At 37.9% G+C, this 26,938-nt stretch overlaps 2 protein-coding genes across 2 annotated transcripts; both read left to right on the top strand.

The window, feature by feature from the left end:
• The first annotated feature begins 1,302 nt into the window (after window positions 1-1,302).
• LOC148102541 (uncharacterized) lies at window positions 1,303-3,668 on the top strand. Its single transcript, XM_087842550.1, has 4 exons — window positions 1,303-1,399; window positions 1,611-1,943; window positions 2,968-3,083; window positions 3,543-3,668. The coding sequence occupies exons 1-4, from the start codon at window positions 1,348-1,350 to the stop codon at window positions 3,666-3,668; spliced, it is 627 nt and encodes a 208-aa protein (XP_087698676.1). The 5' UTR covers window positions 1,303-1,347.
• A 5,549-nt stretch (window positions 3,669-9,217) lies between these two features.
• Window positions 9,218-12,839, top strand: LOC148102540 (uncharacterized). The gene is made up of 4 exons (XM_087842549.1): window positions 9,218-9,389; window positions 9,631-9,963; window positions 10,382-10,488; window positions 12,720-12,839. The coding sequence occupies exons 1-4, from the start codon at window positions 9,218-9,220 to the stop codon at window positions 12,837-12,839; spliced, it is 732 nt and encodes a 243-aa protein (XP_087698675.1).
• The last annotated feature ends 14,099 nt before the right edge of the window (window positions 12,840-26,938 follow it).

Genomic DNA, 26,938 nt, shown 5'->3' with positions numbered 1-26,938 from the left:
CACTTACATTCACAGATAATTTAGAATCACAAATTAACTTAAACACCTGAATGACTGAAACAGGAAACCAGAATACCCAGAGAGAACACACCTTGCTAACTAGCCAGATTGTGCATGTGAACCCAGGACCTTCTTGCTGTGAGGCAACAGCACTAACCACCATGCCACCAATCCAGGATTAACAAAAGTAGGAAAGCTATGATTTCAAGGCTTGATGCAGAGTTTTCTGTACATCTTTGTCAAACCACAATAAATAGCGATAGCATACATGTGGTGTGTGTGTAGCTGTCTGCCTTATAACTTCAGTGATTTTCCTGCAGTTTGAAATCTCGTGCGATCTTGTGAATTTCATGATTCCAGCAACTAACCACTCTTACTAGATTGTATCATGTCATCTCAACAAGAACAAATTAAGTTGTTGAATTTCATACAGATCCTACATGATTTAATTACGTTCAAGATAGAAACATGAAATTATTGTGTTCAAATTGCAAGGTAGACTTTTTAAATGTAACAACCACTCTATTTACTTTTTTCGGAATACCGAAAGAAGTAGAGGTGGCTGCTCAACTGAGATGGATGCCTTCCTCAAACCACGATCCAAAGCACGCAAGACTGAAATCCCCATTTAACATTGCTATATTATTGATTTACTTCACTCAAACAGGATATGGACAATTTAATCTGGCCTTCATCAGGCACATGTTTTAGTTATAATCTATAATCTATATAACGTAATGTTAATGACTGAATGCAATTATTTTTTTTAGAAGAAACATTTTTCAAAGCATTTGTCTTTGTTGGTAAAGTGCAGGAGTTGATACTTTTTTTTATTGGATTTCCACAGTCAGAACAACTCGAACTGTGCACGAGACATTCAATAGTCACAGGAATTTACCTTTTTTTATTTATTGCAGTAATTTTCACTTATTCATGTGTTAAGTTCCATGAAGTATAACCAAGCTAAATTTTCTTTGTGCATAGTAATAATGCCAATTAAAACTACTGCTAAAGATCTGACCGGTGAGTCTCTTTTTGATGTCTGAAACGTGTGGGTCATTTCATTGAAAGAAGTTATTCACACTTCCGTACAATCTTTTTTTTCTCATGTATACATTTTTATTATTGTATTGGTCTTTAAAAGCTAGAGGTAATGTCACTGTCCAAGTCAGTATTATCATTGTATCAGTATCATCATAATAGTAAATAAAGAGTTTCTTTTGTCACAGGATGTCGCACATCGTCACTCCACATCAAACAGGCAGGAAACCATTGGTGTGTGACCTCTTTTTGTGTCTACACAGAGTATGAGAAAAAAAGTCAGTTTACGCTGTCACTTCTGCAAAGATGACACGACTCTACTGGGCCATGTTATTGATCGGGTTTTGTTCCAGTTCAGGTACGTCCACTTCATTTTCTTAAAATATTTTATTGTTTTAATGCAGCTGAAATCTGCTTGCAACAATATTTACATAACTAATTTAGAACGATAGCTTTAATGAGTGATTTACGTCATGTTGATGTTTGTTGTGCGTCTCTAGTGCAGATGTCTCTGTTTTATTCTGTATTTGTCCATCATCTAATCAGACATTTTGCCTCTTCTATAACAGAGGGCACTATAATCATCAGAGAGCCTGGTGAGAGCATCACTTTGAAGTGCTCATCAGAAGTATGCCCCCCAAAAAATGATGGATATGCTGGGATGTATCTGTATCATAACTTTATTGAACAGAAAGAGGTGTATTTCTATGGTAACTATGCCAACAGCAAAATCGTGAAGCGACCACGATACGAAGGCAGGATCGAGTCAAACGGCGCTGCCATGAACCACAACATCACCATCAGCACCTTGACCGTGGATGATTCTGGTGTCTACACTTGTGTCTACAAAGAATCAGCTGACAAAGGTGTCAACTGCAATGTCTACACAGTTTTCGTGAGAGGTGAGTTTCTTTTCTTTCTCGTTAAAAATTCTGCGACCTTGTTCTGCAGCTCACGAGCCTGTAGTATCAGCCAAGGACAGTGGACTGCATGCACTGCTCATTTAGAGAGTCAAGATCTGACCCTTACTTTTTGGCCCCAAATCTGCTTCTATCTTGATGAATATGTTATAAATTACAGAAATATATGAGAACAGAATGAGGTGTATTTTTATAGAAATCATATCAGTGGCAAAGTTATAGTGCGACCGCGATATGAAGGCAAGATTGAGACTGAAGGAACCTCTATGAACCATAGCATCACAATAACCAATCTGACTGTGGATCATTCTGGTGTCTTCGCTTGTGTCTACAAAAAATCATTTGACCATAGAGTCGAGTGCAGCGTCGTTTTCATACAAGGTGTGTGTGTTTTCTTCTTGATAAAAACGCCACAATCTTGTCCAGTGACTCACAAAAGAGTTGGCCAAGTGCAGTGCAGTGCATACCCTGTACCTGTTACATATTTAATAGATAACCCTTACCTTTTGACTTTTTGAGAAAATGCAGAAACATGTATGAAAAAGCCACAATTTAATTAATCTACTTATTTTTTTATTTTTTTACCTATACAGTCATGATGTTACAGCTAAATGGTTTTTTTGGTTTTTGGCAGAGGTAGCACTCTATATAAACACTGTTTATTAAAAAGCCTTGAAAAATCACTATATTAACACAACAGTGGCTAGATTTAGCTCTTTGACTTATGTAAAATACAGTTGTTTGCTTTTAATATAGTTAGTTTTCAACAAAATTTTAAATGAACTGAAACATCATACATAAGTACATTTACATCTCTTCTTGTCTATGTGATACATACAAGGGAGTTTTAGTTTATATGCTCTCTCCTTTAGGTTTATCAGGAATTGCAAATTTACTCTTAGTGAGTGGTCTGCAAGCTAAAGAAATTCCATGAATGTAATAATTATAGCAAATCTTTTGTGCAGCTGCAAGACAACAACACATTTGTTTTTCTTTATTCTCACAGAAGTGGCACCGTGCCTGGGACAAGATGACCTTCGCACCTCGGTGTTAGTTGTCATTACCTGCACGTTCCTTAGCGTGCTGTTAATCATAATCTTTATCCTACTGATAGTCCACAAGGTGAGTTGACTTGATTACATAGCTGTCCTATATTGTATTTTAAAAAACAAGAACATGCCCTTATATGGGGACAGTCGGTTTAGTTTTACTGCATCAGAAAAGAGTTTAAGGTGCAAAAAAATCACAAAAGTAATGTCCCCATAAGAGAACACAGAGTCTCAAGGAGTTAAAATGTTTTTACAGTATGCAAGATAATCTATTCCAGTTCTGCAAGCTGTGACACACTGCCTGTCTGTCTGTAGAGTTTCACAACACTTTGTTGTAACTGCTGTGACCGTGATAGATGTTGTTGTGTTGAGAGACTGATAACATCTAAAACCACTGCTTTATATATACTCCTTGTTCTGCTGCTTCTTGGAAGACTATAAGCTATTCACACTTTGGCACAGGTTGTATAACAGATGAATAATTAATAACATTGTGACTTACTTTCCCCTTTGACATACATACTACCGACAGGTGAAACAAAGGAAGAGCTGCAGAAGATTGTCCAGGAGTTCCCAGCAAGAACCAGATGATTATGTATATGAAGTTATGACCAAGAACAACCTCTACACTTTGGAAAGTTCACCGCAGCAATCTTAAAGTCCTTATGAGTTTTCTTAGAATTACAGTATAATTATTGTGGTTAACAATAGAATTTAGGAATCTGATTGTGTCTTATTGATTTTGTTAATAATGGTTAATGGTTTGCCTGGACTCATGGACCATATCAATCATGCTCCATAATGTGTCATTAAAAATAAAAGTTATTAAACTCTCAGAAATGAATGAAAGCTATGCAGGAGGCACAGTGACTGTCCCACAGGAAGTATGCAAACTGATCGCCAAAGTTATTTATTACTTTATCTATAGAATTTATATTACCGTGGAGCACAACATTTGCACAGTAAAGCTTACTGATTTGTTCAATTCCAACATGAATGCAATTGGTGAGTGTTTCTGGCTTCTTTACTGTAATATAGGGCAAACATTTTTGAGGTTTGTGGGGGAGGGCTGGATGAGATGTGAGCAGAAACCAACTAAGAAGACGGGCAGGAGCAGATGGGTAAATGGTTTACATGACTAACTGCAGATTTCGCATGATATATTATTACAGACAATTATTCTTTGCTATAATAAGGCGTATAAAACAAATAAATGTGCAATAAAAAACATGTTTTTTTCCAAGTAAATATATATATATATATCTAAAGGTGCTATTGATGTGAAAGTCTCACTAGATTTCAGTAACAACCCATACAATCCAATAATGCAAAGAAATCAAACCACTGATGTTATGAGCAATAATGAGAAATCACACAGGGAAAAAGTATTGACAATGCTTACTTAAATTTATTTAATATTTCATACAATAACCTTGTTGGCTTCAAGACGCCTCCTGTATGGAGAACCTAGTCACATGCATTTTGGTTCATTTGTCCACACAAAAGTCTTAAAATCCTGAAGTTTTGTGGGCCCTTCTCTAAACTCTGAGCTTTAGTTCTTTACATTTTCAGCTGGATTCAGGTCAGGTGATTGGCTCGGCTATTCTAGCAAACTTTATTTTCTTTTTCTGAAACCACCTGAGAGTTTCCTTGGCTGTGTGTTTCTCATCATTGTTTTGCTGAAAATCCACCTTCATCTTCGTCATCCTGGTTGATGGCAGCAGATTGTTATCAAGAATGTCTCGGTACATTTTTCCATTCATTCTTCCTTTAATTATATGAAGTGTGCCAGTGTCGTCATGCTGGAAAACAACCCCAACACTGTGATAATCCCACCTCAAACCTCACTCTTGGTGTAGTATTTTTGGGGTGATATGCAGTCACCTACAAACCTGGTGTGTATTATGGCATTCAAAGAGTTCGATTTTGGTCTGATCTGACTTTTAGCTTCTGTAAATGTTGTTCAGTTGTTGCTTCATGTATTCGTATTTATGTTTTTGTGTTACAAATGCTTATAAATTCTCATATTTTCTCCCCCTCCCTTTTTAAAAAAATGTCATACTACAACTATAATGTCATAATTGAAATAACAGTAATAAAAATTCATAAATAAACAGATAAAAGAAACACATTAACAAGAGGAGCCTGTAGAAATCTTATAGAGCTCCTCTTGGAAAAGCAAAATGTGATGGCACAACAGTGCATTTAGATCATAATTCTGATTGCAAAATCTGCCAGACAGGATGGGATTTTAAAATAAGCAAACAAACAACAAAAAAAACAGATGATTCTGAGATGGAAATCATGGCTCAGGACGCTGTTTGAGGAAATGGCTGAGTGTCAGTCTTCACTGGTTCATTGCACTAGTGTTTCCCAGCTCTTTGACACTGTGAATGTTGTTCCCTTGCCTGTGAAAGAGTTTCTTACCTGCTTTTCCAATGCAGGGTTTGCCTGAAACCTTAAAACCCATGGACACACAATTGTGAGCAGCCTCTTGTCTTGAAGTGAGCAGTGGACTGTCACTGTTTTTCATTTGGATGTTATTGAAAATTCACTGTAAATGCATTGAACTCTGACCCGGAGTCCACATTTGAGTTCTGCCTGTTCCTAGAACCTTGGCAGACAATCTGTTGTATAAACTTCAAGTGTTTGTTAAAGCAACTGCACACATTCAGAGAGTACAGGCAGAGAATAATTTAAGCCCCAGTATACTAACCTTTTGCTCTGAGGTCTGTGTGTGCGTAATAACATCAAGCAGCGGGGCATATGCAAACCACAGGAAGACGTGGGAGTGGGAACCGCTTTGTTTGTCTTGATGCCCTTTGCTGAAGCAGTATCTGATATGTATAGATGTATCTTCTTACTTCTACTTTTATGTTGTCTGTCAAGGTTTTAAGGAAAAATTTAATCCCTTGAATTTCTGGGATGGTGGCAAGTTGTTGTGTCTTTGTGTATGTGTATGTAAGACTTTGTGCGTTACTATTAAATGCTACTAATTAAGTTCCACTGAGCTGATCTTGCAGATGCTGCATTTTTATCTTCTCGACTGCAACAGTATGGGATTTTCCCAATAACTGTCGACATGCTAAAAGATTGCAGATTATTCTTGCTGTTAGCAAATCAAATCAAATCAAATCAAAAGAGTAAAATGTTCCAAGAAAGGTTTATAATGTAAAAAATAATTTATTATTATTTTATGAAATATATTAATCTCAATTACAAAACAATATATGGGACAGCCTTACTTATAAAGAAAATATAAGATTAGTAACTTACATGCATGTGGTGTACAAAATATTAGCTTGTGGACAAAATGTATTATTGTTTGTACATATTTGAGGATTTCTTTCACTTTACTTTAATAAAAATGGATTAAAAACAAGAATAACCAGGACAGACAGGATGTGTTATGTAAAAATAACATGCACTGTTACATAAACAGCTACTGGTTCCATTTGTGACTGTGTCCAGAAAAAAGCCCCTTAATATGAAACAGACCTTTACGGATCTGTTTCCCTTTCACACACTGACATGACTGAAGCTCCATCTACAACATGTAAACTCAGTTAACTCAATATGGATGTTATTACCTCCTGATCTCTTCCCACGGATATATTTGCTTCCGTTAGACCTTGTTTTCACCTCCTGATAGCTGCTGTCATGTCCAATTTTCATGTGAATGGTCAAAAACAGTCAGTTTTTTTGCTCGTTTTATTAATAAACACACGTGAACCAAATGTCAATTTAAACTAAATTAGACTAAAACATGTCATCATTTATTCTTCTGATAATCCTAAATACCTTATGACATTTGCATACGGACACAAGACTAGAGGATTTTCTTTTTAAATTTTGCCTTGTTACTGTATTACTATATGTATCCTTGACAGATTCTAAAAAGAAATAAAGATATTTAGTCACTGCTAGTGCAAATGGCTCTGTTTTATGTCATATTTTACACCCTGTAATTTTGCCTCTTTTATAACAGAAGGCACTATAATCATCACAGAGCCTGGTGAGAGCATCACTTTAAAGTGTTCCTCAGAAGAATGCCCCCAAAACAATGGTCGATATGTTGGGATGTATCTGTATCATAGGTTTACTGAACAGAATGAGGTGTATTACTATAGCAACCATGTTAACAGCAAAATCACTCTGCGATCGAGATACAAAGGCAGGATTGAGTCAAATGGAGCTCTCATGAACCACAGCATCACCATCAGCAGCTTGACCGTGGATTATTCTGATGTCTACACCTGCGTCTTCAAAATATCAGTCGACAAGAGTGTTGAGTGCGAAGTCTACACAGTTTTTGTGAGAGGTATGTTTTTATTTTATATTGGAAGGCTCTAATATGGACCAAAATCTCTGAGGAATATTTCCAGTTCCTTGTTGAATCTATGCCACAAAGCATTAATGCAGCTGTGAAGGTGAAGGGCATCCAGCTCTATGTCTGTATCACAAAAAGGGAATTTTATTTAAAATGTACATTTCTTTTTATTCATTATTAAAGATGTGCAAACCTGTTCTCATTATGACAAAGTGTATGGTGCATGTGTGGTGTAACTCTGTAGTTCCCACGGGTCCTGATCATCAGCTCCTGTGTCATAAGCCTGCTGTTGCCCGTCATCCTCATCCTACTGAGTGTGAGTTATTTAGTCCTCTTGACTTATAGTTTTATACCTAAGTTAAAATACCCTAGCTCTGCAAGTTATGACATGTTATTTATTTATCTGCATTTATCAGTCTTACCAAAACCACATATAACTGCTGTAAACATGATGAACCTTAAGGCCCTGACACACTGATTATTTTTAAAAAACACTCTGAACTTTTTATCATGAAGTGCAGCTGTGGAGATGCTGCTGCTTCCTTAAAAACCACTGTAGTGTGTCCACATTTCTCTCATTGTTATTTCAAGATTAAAAAAAAAAAAGCGTTTCTTTGATACATAACTCAAAATTATTAATAATTTAACATTATTCCTTTCCCATCTGAAGTCTAATTTTATTTTAAGAAATCTGGACTTATTTACTGTATAAATGTTTCCAGTTGGTAACCCATTTTCTTAAAGCTGTACTGATTCAAAAGTGTTTTAAATCCGTTCAGAATTCAGTCCAAAAATTACTTTTGAACAATTTCTAATACTTAATGTAAAGTCAGTCACTGCAGCGTTTTTACTTCCAACAGGTGAAATGAAGAAGAAGCTACAGAAGAACAGCTGTTGTCTGCAAACAGTTAAAGAAAAGTCTGCCTTATGGCTGGAATGAGCTGGACATGTAATATATTACTGCCAAATTAAGAGCTACTGCTGAATTAATGATCAGTAGGAAAAAGCTGAAAAGGTTAGTGGCGTGGCTACTGATGAGGTTCCCAAATATCTGTGTATTCCTGCATCATCACAACATACAACAGGAGATTTTCTAAAGCTGGTGAACTGGTGAACCAGAGGAATGATTTGTGTTTTAAATACTTTCTACATTCTGGAAATTTGAAATGAACCCGCACATAGATTTTACTCTTTGTGTTCTGACATATTTGTGTTAATTTTTAGTCAGGAATGTGTTAAAGGTGTTCTTGGTGAGTCAGTCTGCATATTTATTGATGCCTTTTTATAATTTTATTATTACCATCAGTTTAATTCAGAGACGTTTGATGATGTATTCATTAGTTAGTATAAATGAGAAACAACATTAGTAAAATGAAATGAACACGGTCTTTTTAGAAATGAAATCCTGGTGACATGAGATTGAAACTGTACGTCGTGTCAGGGTTTCAGGTGCCTTGCCTTGCCTCGGCCACCAGATGTCACTTTTTTGATAAGACTGAAGTCTCTAAGTCTTGAATCTTTACTTGCATAAGTACAGTATTGAGTTCTTTGAGTTTGTTTTCCAGACTCCAGCTTACATTTGAACATCATACTTTTCCACACATATAACAAAACTGTAATAGTGCATGGTAATAAGCAAGAAAAAAATGTCACAATCCTGTGGTCTTTCTGATTGGTAGACAAATTAATTGCCACAGTAAGAAATCTAAGGATTAAAGTGAAGACAGTTGATCTTATTGATATAAGTTTCATCTTCCTCTATTAGCATTTGCCACCTGAACAGGTAAACATGTATATGTTTGTACCATCTTCAGCTAACAATTCATTTCATGATTTCAATCAGGAAATGACTGAATGTAAAGATTTTATCTCACAGGATGCACACATCATCAGTCAAACCGTACAGGGAAAAACTGCCTGCTAGCTCTCTTCTCTTTGTTTATGTACTGTACAGTGTGTGGCAAACAAAGTCAGTATATGCTGTCACTGCTGCAAAGATGATGCCACTGTGCTGGATCATATTATTGATTTGTTGTTATTCTCATTCAGGTATGTCCACTTTTTTTTTCTTTTAAAATATTTAAAAGTTTCAAGTCTACTTGGAACAAGACTAGGTGAGAGATTTTTTTTAAATAAACCTTTTTTTTCTTCTTTTCTTTTTTTTTTTACCTGTACCTGTATACATTTTTGTATCATTAATCACTGATATGTATCTGTAACCACTTAAATGGTGATGTCTTATGTTATATTTTACACCCTGTAATCAGACATTTTGCCTCTTTTATAACAGAGAGCACTATAATCATCAGAGAGCCTGGTGAGAGCATCACTTTGAAGTGTTCATCAGAAGGATGCCCCCAAAACAATGATGGATGTGCTGGGATGTATCTGTATCATAACTTTATTGAACAGAAAGAGGTGTATTTCTATAGTAACTATCCCAACAGCAAAATCGTGGAGCGACCACGATACGAAGGCAGGATCGAGTCAAACGGCGCTCCCATGAACCACAGCATCACCATCAGCAACTTGACCGTGGATGATTCTGGTGTCTACACTTGTGTCTACAAAGAATCAGCTGACAAAAGTGTCAATTGCAATGTCTACACAGTTTTTGTGAGAGGTGAGTCTCTGTTTTTTCCTCGTTAAAGATTCTGCAACCTTGTCCTGCAGCTCACGTGCCTGTAGTATAAGCCTAGCACAGTGCAGTGCCTAATTAGAGATTCAAAATCTGACCCTTACTTTTTGGCCCCCATCTGCTTCTATCTTTGATGAATATGTTATAAATTACAGAAATATATGAGAAAAGCAGCATCACTGAAACTTAATTATGTATATATTTAATTATAGTCTTTTCTATTGTTTTACTTTTTCCAGTTTGTAAAATGATTTCAAAAGGGAACCTCACAGGTGGCATATATAGTCCTTCAGTACATTTACTGATGTTTTTCCTCTATATCATACATACAAAAAGTAATTTCTTGTGCAGGTGCATGAAGCAGCATACCTGCTGTAACTCTTGTTTTCTGTATTTCTCAAAGGACTGGCACCAGGTCCCAGCCAAGAGCCCCTCATGCTGTTGATCATCTGTATCTGTGTGATCAGCACACTGTTAATCATTATCTTCATTCTGCTGATCATGCAGAAGGTGAGTTCAATTCTCTCTACTTATGGCTAACTTATCTATCTATGCAACAGTGGTTACCTTTAATATGGCGTTATTTTTGTTCCACTATTCTGAGCGCACGTAAAAAAAAATTGCAGGTGCAAGTGTTGCATTTTGAGGAGAAATTTATTTTGAGCGAAGAACAACTGAATTTGAGTGAACAGAATTCATTGCTGCGTGCAGAAAATGTATTTCAGTGTTTGCTATTATTCACAAACACGCACAATAGCAGCCCCTCTCGCTCAGTTTTTGCATTTGCGCTTGCTCGCAATGTGTTGCTTGCGCTCTCAACTCTTTCTCTACACCGTTATATTTGTGCCACAAAACCAGCCAATCACAGACTTGGATGCAAAAAAAATCTGATTGGCTGTTTTGGTCTCCAATCAGCTCGAAATGACGAAATGCAATATCCCAGAATCCATTTCGTCCAAAACTCAAACGAGGCAGTGGAGGAGGAACACAGAGTGGCGGAGTTTGAAATATTACTCTGTCGGGGTCACAAAATAAACAAAAGAAAGATATTTTCATGCGAGAATGGTGCTGTGTAAACTTCAAATATCTGCTCGATTTATCAAGACATCACATATTTGCATAACTGCTCTAATGTTTTCGGAGATGCCTGTTACCCACCAGCTGACCGGGTGGGCACTCGGGTTAAACATAATATATAAGGCTGAACTGACAAAAAAATCACCGACTACACCACCAGGTATTATAGGAAAACCATAAAGCCTTTGAACTAAAACAAACACTGTTGTGACAGTGATGTACACTGTCTTGTTGGTATATATGTATGATTTGTATCACCTTAATGTTTTCCTCCCACCACGTATCAAAACCGATATCATGAGCAGCATTTACAGCTGTGGCTCTAGCAAACATCAGCTGATACTAGAAAGTAATATTAAAAAACAGCTGATCAAGCTGCTGTTGTTTAGCGCGTCATCAGCTGGTTTCCTCTTTCTGGCGCAAAGTGGGCGATAAACAAACAAGAGAGACGATCAGCTGATCATTGATCAGGTTCATGATTGAAGTAGCAACAGGAGAGAGAGGGAGGGAGAATGAGGGGAGAAGAGGCAGCTGTGCAATGTAAAGACAGAATAACTTGTGTCTTTTTTTTCCATCGTTGCTGAAGTTCGGGACGAATCGCGTTCCTTTTCCCCTCAATACGGATGTATTGTAATTGTTCCAGCCGAGAGTTGATCATGACCAATTGGCTAATCCACCACCTTTCATTGTTTATACCGTTACAAAAACAAACAAACATAAACATGAAAAATCACCATCGGCCCACCGGGCAAATGTCCGGTATGCCCAATGGCCAGTCCAGCTATGCGGTCAGCTGGTGGGTAACAGGCATCTCCGAAAGCATTAGAGCAGTTATGCAAATATGTGATGTCTTGATAAATCGAGCAGATATTTGAAGTTTACACAGCACCATTCTGGCATGAAAATATCTTAAAAGTTTATTTTGTGACCCAGAAAGAGTAATATTTCAAACTCCGCCACACCGTGTTTCTCCCCCACTGCCTCGTTTGAGTTTTGGACGAAATGGATTCTGGGATATTGCATTTCGTCATTTCGTCAGACCAAAACAGCCAATCAGATTTTTTTTGCATCCAAGTCTGTGATTGGCTGGTTTTGTGGCACAAATATCACGGTGTAGAGAAAGAGTTGAGCGCGCACGGGCAGAAATGTTGAGAGCGCAAGCGACACATTGCGAGCAAGCGCAAATGCAAAAACTGAGCGAGAGGGGCTGCTATTGTGCGTGTTTGTGAATAATAGCAAACACTGAAATACATTTTCTGCACGCAGCAATGAATTCTGTTCACTCAAATTCAGTTGTTCTTCGCTCAAAATAAATTTCTCCTCAAAATGCAACACTTGCGCCTGCAATTTTTTTTTTACTTGTGCTCAGAATAGTGGCACAAAAATAACGCCATACCCTTTACTGTCTGCAGATATTGTAATATGACTGCTCTAAGCTTTCTTGCACTGACATGCTGATTAGATCTAAACCACTAAATGAGCTGGTTCTATTTTGAAGTGTTGCTATGGTAGGCCTGCTGCTTCTTGGAAACGAATCTTCTGTGCTCACACTTTCACTGTTGGCAATCATCTTCAAATGCTTTAGCTTTTTACACGGTCACTGTGGAAAACATCTGTTACTGTTACAATACACAATCTTTACACTGTTGTTTTACTATTGACAGGTGAAACAAAGGAGTAGCTGCAGGCAATTATCCAGCAGTTCCCCGGAAGAATCAAATGATTGTGTGTATGAAGTTATGATGAAGAATAACTTCTACTCTGTGGCAGCTTTAGAACAATGAACTCAAAGCCCCTATAACTTTGCTTAGCAATACCATCCAACCTTTTCCTGTTTTTTTTTTCTTCTCTTTATTCAAAATTCAACCATGCAATTCAATACATTAGTAAAAATGTCGAAACATTAACAAGTTTAAGGGTACAGTCAGTAATTTATCAAGTTCTTAAATTGAAAAAACTATAGTGTACACATAAATACAATGGTGCCAAAATACATTAGACCGGATTTGAGGTTTGTGGAAGCTGCCACGTTCCCCGCCATATTTGAATATAGTGGCTGGGAAGGACATTCCAACTCATAGCGTTTTATGTGTTTGACTGGCCATATACGTAGTACGTCAAAGATGGAGGCAAGGAGAAGTCATCGGTGTTAGTGTGCTATGATATTTAAATTTGGGCCTGCACCTTTAGGCTCAAGATATGAAGCATAAGGGGGTCCCCGTTACCAAAGAAACAAAAAGGTAAAGGAAAGAGACAATGCCCTGAAAATCTAAATAAAATGTCAGGACTGTAACATATGGAAATGTGCATAAACATGTATATTTACTGTCAATACTGTCACAATTACTTATTATGAGCAGATCTGACAGGCCACCCTCCTGTCTCCAGAGAGCTGACAAGAGCTAGCTAAGCAACAACGGCTGGTTAAAAGTTAACATTACGCAAGCTAATGCTACACTCCAGTGTCCTAAAACCACTTTCCCGGATAAACAGTTTGATTACAAACTCAAATGAGAGTTTATTCAGAGTCAGAGTCTAGCAATGTTACATTCACTACAAAGAAAGTTTTACTAATATTGGCTAGCAGTAGCTAACAGAAGCTAACAGTAGGGCTTAGTTCAGGACATCCTCAAGAACTGTTAATATTAAGCTTAATATCAGTCAGAAGTGAGCTTCTCTGACTCATTGACCAGTGTCAGAGTCCTTTCACAAAGTTTTACAGCCTCTTCTAGAGTAAATACAGGGGCTCACTTTGCATTGACAGCTGAGGTAAACAGTGGCCTGACAGGATGCCACAGACAGGGGAAAAAAGTAGGGGTGCAACGATACACAAAATTCACAGTTCGGTTCGATACTTTGGTGTCACGGTTTGATATTTTTTCGATTCAAAAAAATGTTCATGCCTTTTTAATTTGTCATTTATTAAAATTATATATATATATTTTAACTCAAAAGTACAGTTTTTAAATTCAATGTTGCTGAAACAACAATATAATTAAAAAAAATCTATTTGATTGAGAAATCACTCATCTTTGGAAAAGAGAGTTTATTACAGAGAAATGTCTCTTTCCAAAATAAAAGCTATACTATACGCTTCTTCTGGGGTATATTCTCAACAGCATATTAAACATATCAGGTCCCCATAAGGAGAATCATGTGCTAACGGCTGTCTAAATGACTCGGGTAAAGTTTGTAGCATGCGTGCTTGTTGTTTTTGCCTGCTTCCACTTGTCTTTGCACTAGGATGATGTCGGCGTAAATGTGCAGTCATAATCGTTGTGTTCCCACTAGTGCTGTCAGCGTTAATCTCGTTAAAATGACATTAACGCCATAACGCTGCAAATCTCCGTTGAGTTACAGCGGATCGCCCCGTGTGTGGGGCTAGACGGCGTCAACACGTTAACAAAATAACTGCGCTAACGCACTAGTTCCCACCAATTGAGCATTGCGTGGCACGTCCGACATACTGTTTTACTTTTGTCCATGACGCGCTTACCATCAGGGTCATGCTTCACATGAAAACCAAGATAGTTCCAAACGCCAGATCTGAATGAGGGTGGGGGAGGTTCAATTTGCGTTGCGGCAGTTGCCATGTTCCAACGAGCTTAGCTTCTGTCTTGCTAGCTTGCGCTGCGCTCAGTCTCAGTGGATCTGCGCTCAGTGGATCTGCACTCGACGGTGCAGCCTAGGCGGAGTATTTGAACGCAGATCCACTGAGCGCTAAACACAGACAGCATTGTCAGAAGAAAAGTTGATAAAATAAATAAAAAAAATTTGTATTGTTCGATACATATGCGTACCGAACTGAAAGCACTATATCGAACGGTTCAATATCAATACGAGTATTGTTGCACCCCTAGAAAAAAGTAGTAGAAACATAAGCCTTGGTCTTGGCTGACTACAGTTTGTTTGTCCTATAGCAGCCACTTTAGCTAATATTACGCATTTGAATTGGGAAGGATAAGAAAACAAAATTCACTTGACTTAATTATTTGTAATAGGAATGCATTGCCAGCTCTGCAAGCACAAATTACCTAAGAATGTAGGAATGAGTGGGTGCAAATGCATGACAGATATCACGCTATAATATTAATGAGCTGACAGAATTCATATATACATTTTTATTTTTATTACAGTTTTTTAAACTTTTTTTTTTAGGTATTTTGAAGAAAAAAAGCTATTTGGTTAATAGAAAGGCAATAAAATGTTTTTATCATGTTGTTAATTATTTTTCTAAGCAATAATCTATATGAATAAATGTACTTTAATAAAATGTGTAAACATGCATACTAAGATTTCAGTTTCTTCTTATTAGTTTATTTCAATGTTTCTTTTTTATTTGATTTTTTTCTGTGAAACTGTAAAAAGTATGGAAAAAAATAAAGTATTTTTGAGATCCCAATCAACTGACCTATTTGTCAAACTTTCCTTTTCACATGGTACTAAACTAAATTTCCAGTAAAAGACAGGAAGTTTATGCCAGACCACAGGTATTGCAGAAACACAGTCTCACTGAAACATGAGCAATAACTATACTGTGCAGTTCACTCTGCAATCGCAAGGGATTTAATTATTATTCCCCTGCAGTCATCTGACCACCAAGCCACATAGGGGCATTTGAGTGAGTGGAGTGCCATTTAGCTACCCAGCTGACTCTCATTATTAATTAATCCATCTTTATTTGTTGTAGAAAGTTACCTACACATTTTGGCAGCTTTTTAAAAATACACTAAAATAGTAAAAATGAAAAGAACTATAAAAATTGCAATAAAAACATACAAAAAACAGGAATATACCATAATAAACCCCTGTGTTGAATATTATGGCAGCAAGTATAATGAAAACATCACGAATTTGGTATTTCCATCAGTGCAAATATTGCAATATTGTGCATTTGTCCCAACAGTTATTTGCATGTGTGTTTGTAACAGGACCACTGGGGAAGAAACTGCCCTTTAGTCTGTTTTTGTTTTGTTATCTCTTCCCTGATCACAAAGGGTTTAAACAGGTGGTGACCTGGTTGTGTTAAGTATCTGCTTCTAGCAGCTGCTTATTAGCTGCTATTATGGCCCACTCCAATCTCCTCTTTTAGAACAATCTCTCTTGTGCTTCCCTTGCATGTGTGATATATTCAGTAACCATTTAAAATTCTTAGTATGAACAACCAGATAATCTACACAATCTCTGCCTTTTCATTACTTATGTAAAGTGGGGATCTTCTCATGTCCACAGTGATTTCCTTAGTGACATTCAGCACCAGACCCTCCTCATCAGTGGTGATCATTTTAAAAGTAAACGATCTTTTGCTAACATCTTGGTGCCAAATACCACATCACACCTTCAGAGGTCTAGTGGAGGACCAACACAACATTAGGTGGTCATCATTTTATGCTTGATTGGTGTATTAAGCAGCACAGGACAAAACCAAAGTAGAATTTCACTTTAGAATCAACTCCTCTGTTGCCAGTATTGTGGCTGACTAAATCTTTCTGAAATTAACGAACACTGCTGGTGTCAAGAAATCTCACTTTGTTCAAATATTGTTGCCATTCTATGAACAGATTACAAACATTCAGGCTGACGAGGGATTTTTCTAGTGCAGCCCTCAGTCCTAGTGGCAGTTGGTCATCAAAGCTTTGAGGACCCATGGTATAAACTTTACAGTTTCATGTGTCTATAATGACACTTGCACACCATTTACAGGCCCAAGACATTAACACCCTAAAGCTAATGGCTTAGATGCTATAAAAATCTAAATAAAACATGCTAACATTTGAATCATTTGAGACCCAGTGCACTAACCTTTTACTCTCAGGTCTGTGTGTGCCATAATAGTGCCATGATAGCATGTGCAAACCACCGGAAGGCAAGGGAGGGAGGTTTATCTTGTTCATCTTGTATGACCTATAATATTCTTATGTTTCCTATTGTTGTGATACTTGCTATTGGCCTACTTTGTGACAACTCCAGTACTTTGTGTTCTGATTTTTGCTACCAGGTGCCTTTCTAGTTTCGGATTGGTTTTGCCTGTTTGACTTTCAGTCATGTTAGCGTGTTTTGTGAGTGTCACTCAACAACTTTACATGGAAAATTTGCATATTGACTGAAACCAGCCCACTGAAGGAACAATGGGCTGGGAGGTCAGTTTCTTCATCATGATTATGCAAATGCTCATGACCATTGATCAACAACCACTGACTAAAGCCCACTGATCAATGGCCATGAGTACCATTCACAGAGAGTCGGGGAATGGCTGCAATCACAGCACTGTAAGATTGCGAGAGATGGCAATGGCCCCCTCCTCGATTCAGAGATGGTCTTTCCCTTTTCACGTAAATGGCCTCCTTGACTGCGCGCTCAAACCAGCGTTCTTCCCTGTCCAGGATGTGTACATCCTCATCATTGAAAGAGTGTCCACTGGCCTGTAGGTGTAAATAGACTGCAGAGTCCTGGCCTGACGAGGTAGCTCTTCTATGTTGTGCCATCCGCTTCACCAGAGACTGTTTGGTTTCCCCGATGTATAAATCCTGGCAATCCTCCTGGCACTTAACAATGTACACTATGTACACTATGATCCTTGGGGTGGACCAATTTTTGGCACAGTGTGTTTTGGGGTTTAAAAGCTACAGAGACCTGGTGTTTAGAAAAAATGTGTCTCAACTGCTCCGATACTCCTGACACGTAGGGGATCACTACAGATTTTTGCCTAGGCAGCGGTTGTCCTTCTTTCCATGATCGGCTGGAGGTTCTTTTGGCGCCTTCCCAGCTTTGACAAAAGTCCAGCTGGGATAACCACATTTACTCAGGGCCTTCTTGATGTGGTGCTCTTCTGCTTCCCTGGCCGCTGTGTCTGTGGGGATGGTGTTTACTCTGTGTTGTAGCATCCTGATGTCACCCAGTTTATGCTCCTGTGGATGATGGAGAAATGTTTTTTACATTGTTTTATCATTTAAGCATGTGTGTCCTACACTTCAATAACCATTCAATTGTTGTGTGTTTAGCATCTCTGCATTTTCTACATTTTCCAGATCTATATTGACTTTCACAGTGTTTATCATTCACTCTTGTTGAACTGAGCCAACTCATTAGAGTGAAACAGACTAACTCGTCTACTCTACTTGAGCACTCTACCTCCTGAGCTACAGCCATCCCAAATGCAGTCCTGTCTGATGGAATCCATCCTAACATGTGCCATCTATAGCATCCCACACATAACATCACACCATCAAGCTTTACAAGCCAAAGGTAAAAATCACTCTTATTTCACAGGATCACACATACCATCACCCCACATTTACCCAAACAGGAAACACTGCTCGTTGTCTTTCCTGTCTGCGTGTAAATATAGCGCTGGCAAACAAAGTCAGTATTTACGGCCACAATTGGAGCGACAATGGCACTGTGTTGGGCTGTATTATTGATTTGTTGTTATTCTAATTCAGGTATTTCCATTTCTTTTGCTTATATCTTTGTTTTCTGATTCTTTTTAAGTTTTCTTGGAATAAAGATTCTTGTACTTTTTACTACTTACCTGCATAGAAACACTGTGGTTCAAGTTAATGTCACATTAACCTTTGATATGCATGTCTAGAAATGATATCCAGAAAAGGTGACACACAGGTGACATACTGTAGTCCTCCAGTATATGTACATGTGAGTCCACAGTATATCACACATACGGAGAGAATATCAGCCTTCTTTTTATTTTTTTGCTCTTTCCTTCATGTTTATGGAGAATTCTGTACCATATTTCCAATTTATTACTACAAAAAATCTGTTAATGACACTCCACAAATGCTATTGTTAAATGTTGTTCCTTGGATTATGGCAAGTTTACATGAAGACAGCACATTTAGTGGAACCAATGTTTTTCTGTTTTCACAAAGTGAACATGACGTCCCAGTCAAGAACCACTGTGGAGAAGAGTAGTGTTAAACATCAATACCTGTTTCCTCACCATGTTGTTGATCGTGATCTTCATCCTACTGATCATACAGATGGTGAGTTCAATTATTTCTCAAAATAAAACCTAGCTCTGCAAGCTGTGATATGCATCAGCAGTTTCACCACACATCACCGCATATCTCTTTGTTACATAAACCAAGATTAATGATAATTCAACACTCTTTCTCTTCTTTAACATTGAATTTTATTTAGTATGTGTGTCTACAGTTATCTTCAAATCTTGTAGCTTTTTACCAAGTCACTGGGAAACGCATCTTTTATTATTAATATTTTTGCAAAATACAGAGTTTTGTAACTTTATAGGATGCACTTTAAAATTTGAACAAAGTCAGGCGCTATACAAATAAACAACCTCTACAGTGATATTTTACTACTGACAGGTGAAACTGCTCCACTGCAGGAGTTGCTGCAGCAGAGCCAGTAGTTGCCAGCAAGAGTTAAATGTTTTTTCTGTTAATACTGTCCATATGTATATAGTGTTGCAGAACTGATCCACTTTGATCTCATACACTATATAAATACTGAGAATTCATATAGTGTTTTCAACTTTTTAACAACAAGCAACAATAATGGATAACGGACAACATTACAAAGAGACTAAGACCTAAGATAGGACAAATGTATTTTTGTGTATCTGTTATTTTTTGGGAAACAGGCAAGTACATTTTTTTTATTTTCAAAGTTTGAAAAAGATATATACATATTCATATAAAGTTATTTTGATATTTGGAAAAAAGTTAAACAAAATGCAAGCACAATGAACACATAATAATAAGTGATTAAGCTGTTTTATTAGAAATGCAATGAAAAACTGTTTTTTTATCATGTTTGTCATTGTTGTTTATATAATGTTTGATCTATGTAATAAATATCGAATTCAGTCGAACGAGATGTTTAATGTGTGATTCTTTCTTTTGTTGTTCTTTCAAACACTGGCTATGTAAACAAAAAAAGACAGGGAAGATACTTACACAATAACAAGTTTAAAAAGTAAAAATGATGCATTTATTTTGAAAATATGCCAGGAAGTTAAATCCTATGGTTGCTTTAATATTTATAATATTAAAATGTTTAATGGGTATCATTGACATTTTCTAAAATTTAATTTAATCATAAAATCTTTGCCAGATTAATAACTTAATTAATAACTGCACATAATACTATGCACTATTTAGCAGTTTTTAACTTCCACCTTTTTAACTAGGTTACACAAGCTTTCTTTACTTTCTTTAGAAAGTGTTGAAGAAATGTTACTCTGGCTTCTTGAATGACATTCAGAGCTTTTTGTTCCCTTCTTGCTAAGATGCTTCAAGAATGTTTAGGTCCAGGCTCTGGGGAGGTTAATCCATGATTGATAGTGTTCACTGATAATGACAGTGTATGTTTGTCTAGCCACACAAGCTTTTACTGCATTGACAGTGTGTTTGGGATCTTTGTCAAGCTGAAAAATGAAGGTGATGTAACTCAGATGGTATTACATGGATAAAAATTTGATACTACCTTCATAATTCAATCAGCAGCCAAAAAACCCAAAACCATGACACAGTCACCACAGTGATACGCAAATCACTGATCTCCTGCATACATATTAATGATGATTTTAATTTTTTTTTCCTATTCCTAATTCCAAGAACAAGGAATCTCATCTTGTTCACAACTTGCCAACATAAAGCGTCATTCTCTAAACAGATAACAAATGTAACAAAAGTGTCCGATATGTAATTTTTCTAGTGCAGCCCTATGATGCCATTTGGTCATCAAAGCTGTGAGAATCCCTGGAACTTTAAAACTTCATGTCTTTAAAGGCAATTGCACACCTTCGGCATCTTCTAAGCATTCACACGCTGCTGCTGATGACTCATATAAAAATGTAACCACAGCATGTTTGAGTCATTTAAGCCCTGACATACATACTTTTAACTGTCAGATCTGTTTGTACCACGATAGTGTAATCATAGCATGCAGTAGGGGATGTGCAAAGCACAAGCAGAAAACCCTTTTGTTTATCTTATTCATATTCAGTACCTATAATGTTCTAATATTTCCTATTGGAGTGCTACTTCCAATTATTATGATATACAGTGTGTAAAATTGATTAGGAATGTATAAATTCTAATAGAAGAAGTATAACTGTGACTAACAAAGGCCTCAATCAACTTGAACTTACTACATTTTGATTTTCTTTTTGGTCTCGGCCCAGGAAAAGCCAGTGAAGCAGCTACTGCCAGTGTCACTTTTTAACCACAAGAGAGCAGCATTTTACAATGCACTTCATGCTTCAGTCTTCAATTTATATATTGAATCAGAATCAGAATATCTGATTGTCATTATGCCTGAAGCACAATGAAGTTATAAGCTGTCCCTTTCAGTGCAAAGAAACTGCAACTGTTCACGCACACCTAAAGGAACTTTGCGTCGGTGTTCCTGTTTCAACATCACACATGTACAAATATGTACAAAGCAAGGTCCATAAATAAAGGATTGGATTTATATAGCGCTTTTCAAGGCACCCAAAGCGCTTTACAATGCCACTATTCATTCACTCTCGCATTCACACACTGGTGGAGGCAAGCTACGGTTGTAGCCACAGCTGCCCTGGGGCAGACTGACAGAGGCGAGGCTGCCATATCGCGCCATCGGCCCCTCTGGCTAACACCAGTAGGCGGTAGGGTAAGGTGTCTTGCCCAAGGACACAACGACCAGGACAGAGAGCCCGGGGATCGAACCGATGACCTTCCGGTTACAGATACGCTTCCCAACCCCCTGAGCCACGGTCGCCCCGAATAAAGACACGAATGAGTGAGTTTGGTGTGGAAGAAGTTAACTGGCCTTCACAGAGTTCTGACCTAAACCAGACAGAACACTTTCAGGATGATTTATAGCTGAGACTGCAAGCCAGGCTTTCTGTTTCAACATTGGTGTCTGAACTCACCAATGAGCTTTGAAAGAATGGTCAAAAATTCCCATAAACATATATGTAATTCCCTTCCAAGAGGAGTTGAAGCTTTTATAGCTGCAAAGCAAGGGCTGATATCATATCAGACCCGACTGATTAAAATGGGATGTCAAACTGAGTCTGTATGAGTTCAAACTGGCTAGGCAGTTGATGTGATGTCAGGTGGCAACACAGCAATTCCTAATTCCTTCCTTTTTTGTTCACAACTAAAAATAGCTGTTCTCTTCTTGACTGTGTTAGGGTTGAAACAATATTAAATCGTTTATAAAATAATTAAATAAAGCTGTTTTATTATTATAATATAAACACAATTCAAATAGGCTCATAAACGAGTAGGCACTACGGATTTTTAGGGTCAAAATCTTCGTCCGATTTGAAATATTGCAGGATGACGTAGAGTGCAGCATGCTGACACACACATAGTAGAATAGGCTCTGGGTCATGACGCCCGAACAAGATGTCCTGAACTTAGCCTTGGAATCAGCAGAAGAGAAGTCACTTGGATTACTCCAAGAAGAGCTACCTCGTCAGTCCAGGACTCTGCAGTCTATTTACACCTACAGGCCAGTGGACACTCTTTCAATGATGAGGATGTACACATCCGCACAGGGAGGAACGCTGGTTTGAGCGCGGAGTCAAGGAGGCCATTTACGTGAAAAGGGAACGACCATCTCTGAATCGAGGAGGGGGCCTAAGGGTACATCTTTCATGGTGCTCATGGCCATTGATCAGTGGGTTTTGGTTAGTGGTTGTTGATCAATGGTCAAGAGAATTTGCATAATCACGATGAAGGAACTGACCTCGCAGCCTATTGTTCATTCAGCGGGCTGGTTTCGGTCTTTATGCAAATGTACTCAGTCTCAGTTAGCTGAGACTGAAGAAGTCACTTGGATGAGTGACGAACCTTTCACCTGTAGACCCTTGAACTTCCTAATTGTCGCTGACTTTCTGGACCTAACTCTAGAACTTTTTCACAGACAAATGTGTTTTTTAATAGCTTTCCCAGGTTTAATAAATGTGGAATGCAAAGCTGAAAATGTGCGACACCATTGCCAGCGGTCACTGCTGGAGTATATCGTCCAAATGACAAAAGGCGCAGAGGATCCAACCATTAGGATGGTCACTTGGAAAAAACTGACCACTTCAGAAGACAGTGATGGCCTTAGCGTGTTTGCTTATGCCAGAGGGGAATTAGACCAAGAGTCAGGCTGCAGGTTTGCTGAAGCATCCTGGAATAAGAAGAACATGAACATATCTCTGCTCATCACCAACACTGCAGTGGCAGACAACAGAGTTTACAGGTGCACAGTGAACACAGACAGTGGCAATCACACCAGTGTCACTACCCTTAAAGTGCACGGTAAATTTAGCTAAGAAATGTTATTTTTTAAATAACGTGTATGAAAGTTTGGATTGCTGAAAACTTCTTGTTACATGTTATAATGGCTATGACATCTGATTAAGATGTTTTACTAACACCGAGGTGCAATATTCATCTCAATAATTATGTTTTTTGTTTTTTATTCAGAGGCTGGAGGAGCTCCAGGATTGGGCCACACCCCCAGAGTAGCTGCTTTTCTGGTTGGCATCGGATTGTTGATCCTAGAATGGTTGACTGCACTGCTGTTCTATAGAAGATGATTTCAATGTGAGTACAGATACTTTGTTTTTTGTTATGGTTAAAATGAATTGATGCGTTGTATCTCATTATATTAACTGCATCTACTGATAATATGTTTAAGCACTGTTTTAAACTTTGTGTTTATATACTGTATTTCTATGTATATTTCTTAGCAAAATATAAAAAAGAAGGCTGGCTCAAAACTTTGCACATTACTGTAAATCTGATCTTAAAGCTACACAAATTAAGAGATTAACTAAAAAAAGCCTTACTTCTTTAGCCTCAATATCCATGTTGCACTCTACATAATTCATAGTAACATGAATGGATGACATGACATGAATTAAAATAATTGATGGTGATCTGACTGTTGTGTTTTTGCTTTTGTATTGTCTGACACAGGTAATTCATTTCAATTTTAAATTTGTTTTTATTCTTTTGTACCATCTTTTTTCCTCATCTACACATTTTATTGTATCTGTCTGCGAGAATGATGAGTCATAAACTCCTTTCATACCAGCTTGCAATAGCGCTTTTTAAAATAGCCAACACGTCTAGTTTTCTATGCCTTCACTTACTCTTAGGCATTCCTAAGAGTAAGTGAAGTACATGTTTTTGTACGTGCTTAAGTACAAGTTCATACTTATGGTGCCCTCTAATGGATATACATGGACATTGGTGCATTTTATCCTTATCACTAAACCTCCTTTCCTTAAAATTAAGAGCATGGTTTTCTACAGAATTTAAACATAGGTTTTCATCATGTTCCCAACTCTATGAGATAATCACATAAAAAAACCCCTCATAATAAGGTTTTATTTACTTAACGACAGAACATCAATTCCTTGTCTTTACATTTCAACTTAGCTGAACTCATGTAGTTCTACATGATTCCATGTTTACTTTTTTTAATCTCTGAGATTGAATGTACTAGGTTAAATCTCATAGATTTAACGATTTAATTAAATAAAACACACATTTTTTTTATTAGTAAATCTGGCTAAGTTTTGTAGTTGCCCTCATTACACATGTATTTGTAGGGATTTCTGAGCCCATTCACATTATGATGACAGTTTGACCACTCATTTTGCTTTTATGAACTTTCTTGCATAAACATACTTTTTTTTCCAATTACGACGACTGTGACTACTTTATTTCATCTCTTGGGAAAAGAAAAGGGGGGTGGCATTGCACTCTGACATGACAACACCTTAGCCTGGCAAACAGACAAGAGAGAGAGAGAGAGAGAGACAGACAAGAGAGAAAGACAGTTACTGTAATTTCATTACCTGGATGTGTTATGGGCTGGAAGTTGTTTTATTGTTTTATTCTGTGTGTTTTATTGGTTTGCTGTATAGTATGATTCTATGCATATTTGTCTTTAGTTTGAATGTTTTTATTTTTATTTATTTACCTTTTTTTTGCCTCTTACCCATCTTAATCAAAGAAATGATCCACACCTGCTCATTCTGCATAAAAGATGGGAGGTGAGTTCAGTCACAGATCATGTACAGTAATGACACAAGCATAAAGAGGGCACAGCTTCAGCAGAGTAACAGGACCAACAGGATGGATAGGCCTGACAGGCCAGAGGGGCCAGACGGATGCTAAGGTTGTTGTTGGATGCGTGAAGGAGTTAGACCCAGTAACAAGATCATTTCCAAGGAGACATTCGGAGAAAAAGATGATTTCTGTGGTATTAGAGCATCTGTTTCAAGGCTGCTGCACCTGTGCATATAATATATAAATTGAACTTCTAGCTTGGTTTTGGTTTTTATTGTTTTTTAATGCTTGTGTTGTTGTAAATAAATTGACTGCTTTGTACTCCTTGGCTACCAGCGATGGAAGAGGACCTCCCTTTTCCTTTTCTGTCATGACAGATGGTCCAAGAACCGACGGTGTTTTTGTGTTCTTCTACACTGCCGTGATATGTTTACAATAAGACTTATCGTCCCAAACCTCTGCGCACAGCATCTGCAAATCGGGGCTTTCATCTTTACGCAGGACTGTAAGCTGTCATCTGTGAGGCGTGAGCTGTGTTTGTTTTAACATAGTTCATGGTGGAGCTGCTGACATAATGTGGATCCGAAGATCCATAACTGGCCTACCTGGGGTCGAAAGTCTCGATAAATGCACGGCGTTTCGGCGGGTATACCGGCTTCCGCGAGTGTGACGCCTATTTTGAGCGGTGAAAAAATAATAAGATATAATTTTATTTTTATATTTCAAAATCACAATAATCTTCCAATTTAGAGCTACAAGTTAAAAAAAGAACTAAACACAAATAAAATACACTTCAGCTAAATACTTCTCATTTATTTTCCCAAACCACCGGGAGCCGCAGTATAAGGACAAAAGAGCCGCATGTGGCTCCAGAGCTGCAGGTTTCCGACCCCTGGTATAGGGAGACAGCCCTTGTACAGACTAGCGGATATAGCAGGATAGGTATTGAAAGGGACATTTTATGAGCCTGAGATACAACGTGTGGTTGTTGATAAAAACAAAACATTTAAAATTGAAAACATATTGGCTAGAAAAAAAGTGGGTCGGAAAAAGCAGGTGCTAGTGAAATGGCTAGGATGGCCCGACAGCTTTAATTTGTGGATTCCAGAAATAAGATATCTAATTTTAGAACAAAGCTAGCAAAACCTATTGTTTTCAATCAGCCGTATGAGAGATACAGTACCCACACATATGGCTGTCTTTCCTAGGGATGGGTACCGGTAATGGCACTGGTTCTGACATAAACGGTAGTAACCAGACCGAAAAGCAGCGCACATTTCAGTGCTTTCTTTCGGTGCTTTTTTTCCCTGAGATATCATACACTGAATTCTAGCCAATCATTTTACCTTTGCAAGCATAGCAGGCGGGCCCAGGTACGTACGTTCTTTTAGAGCAGAGCTACAGATTAAAAATGCTCAAGGCCAAGCGGTCAAAAGTCTGGCTGTACTTCACAGCAAAAGATGCAAACTCAGCAGCCTGCAACAAGTGCTTTAAGGTGATACTCTGATACTGTGCAAAGGAGGTAACACCTCGAATCTGATGAAACACCTGGCGACGCATAGCGTTTTTTTAAAAGCCGAGAAATGCGTCGTATTTGACAGCTTGCTGCGAGACCTCACACCGTGCACATCTACTGCGGGTGTGGTGCCTGTTATCGGACCTGGAGTTAGCAACATCCCCCAAAAACCCAAAGAGTAGAGTCCTGGCCCCTAGCCCTGCCAGTTTAGCAGAAATGATGACGGATGATGATGGCAGCAGCAGCCGTTCTTCTCTGCGTGAGTAGCTTAATGTTGTTCGTGTGTAATTTACGTTGAGTAGGCTAACCACGTTATTACATT

This window comes from Neolamprologus brichardi, chromosome 6 (genome assembly GCF_056152115.1).
Source record: "Neolamprologus brichardi isolate AB-2024 chromosome 6, ASM5615211v1, whole genome shotgun sequence".
In the NCBI taxonomy this organism is placed as follows: domain Eukaryota; kingdom Metazoa; phylum Chordata; class Actinopteri; order Cichliformes; family Cichlidae; genus Neolamprologus; species Neolamprologus brichardi.
Note: the sequence above shows the minus strand (reverse complement) of the source record. Positions and strands in the feature narration are given on the sequence as shown.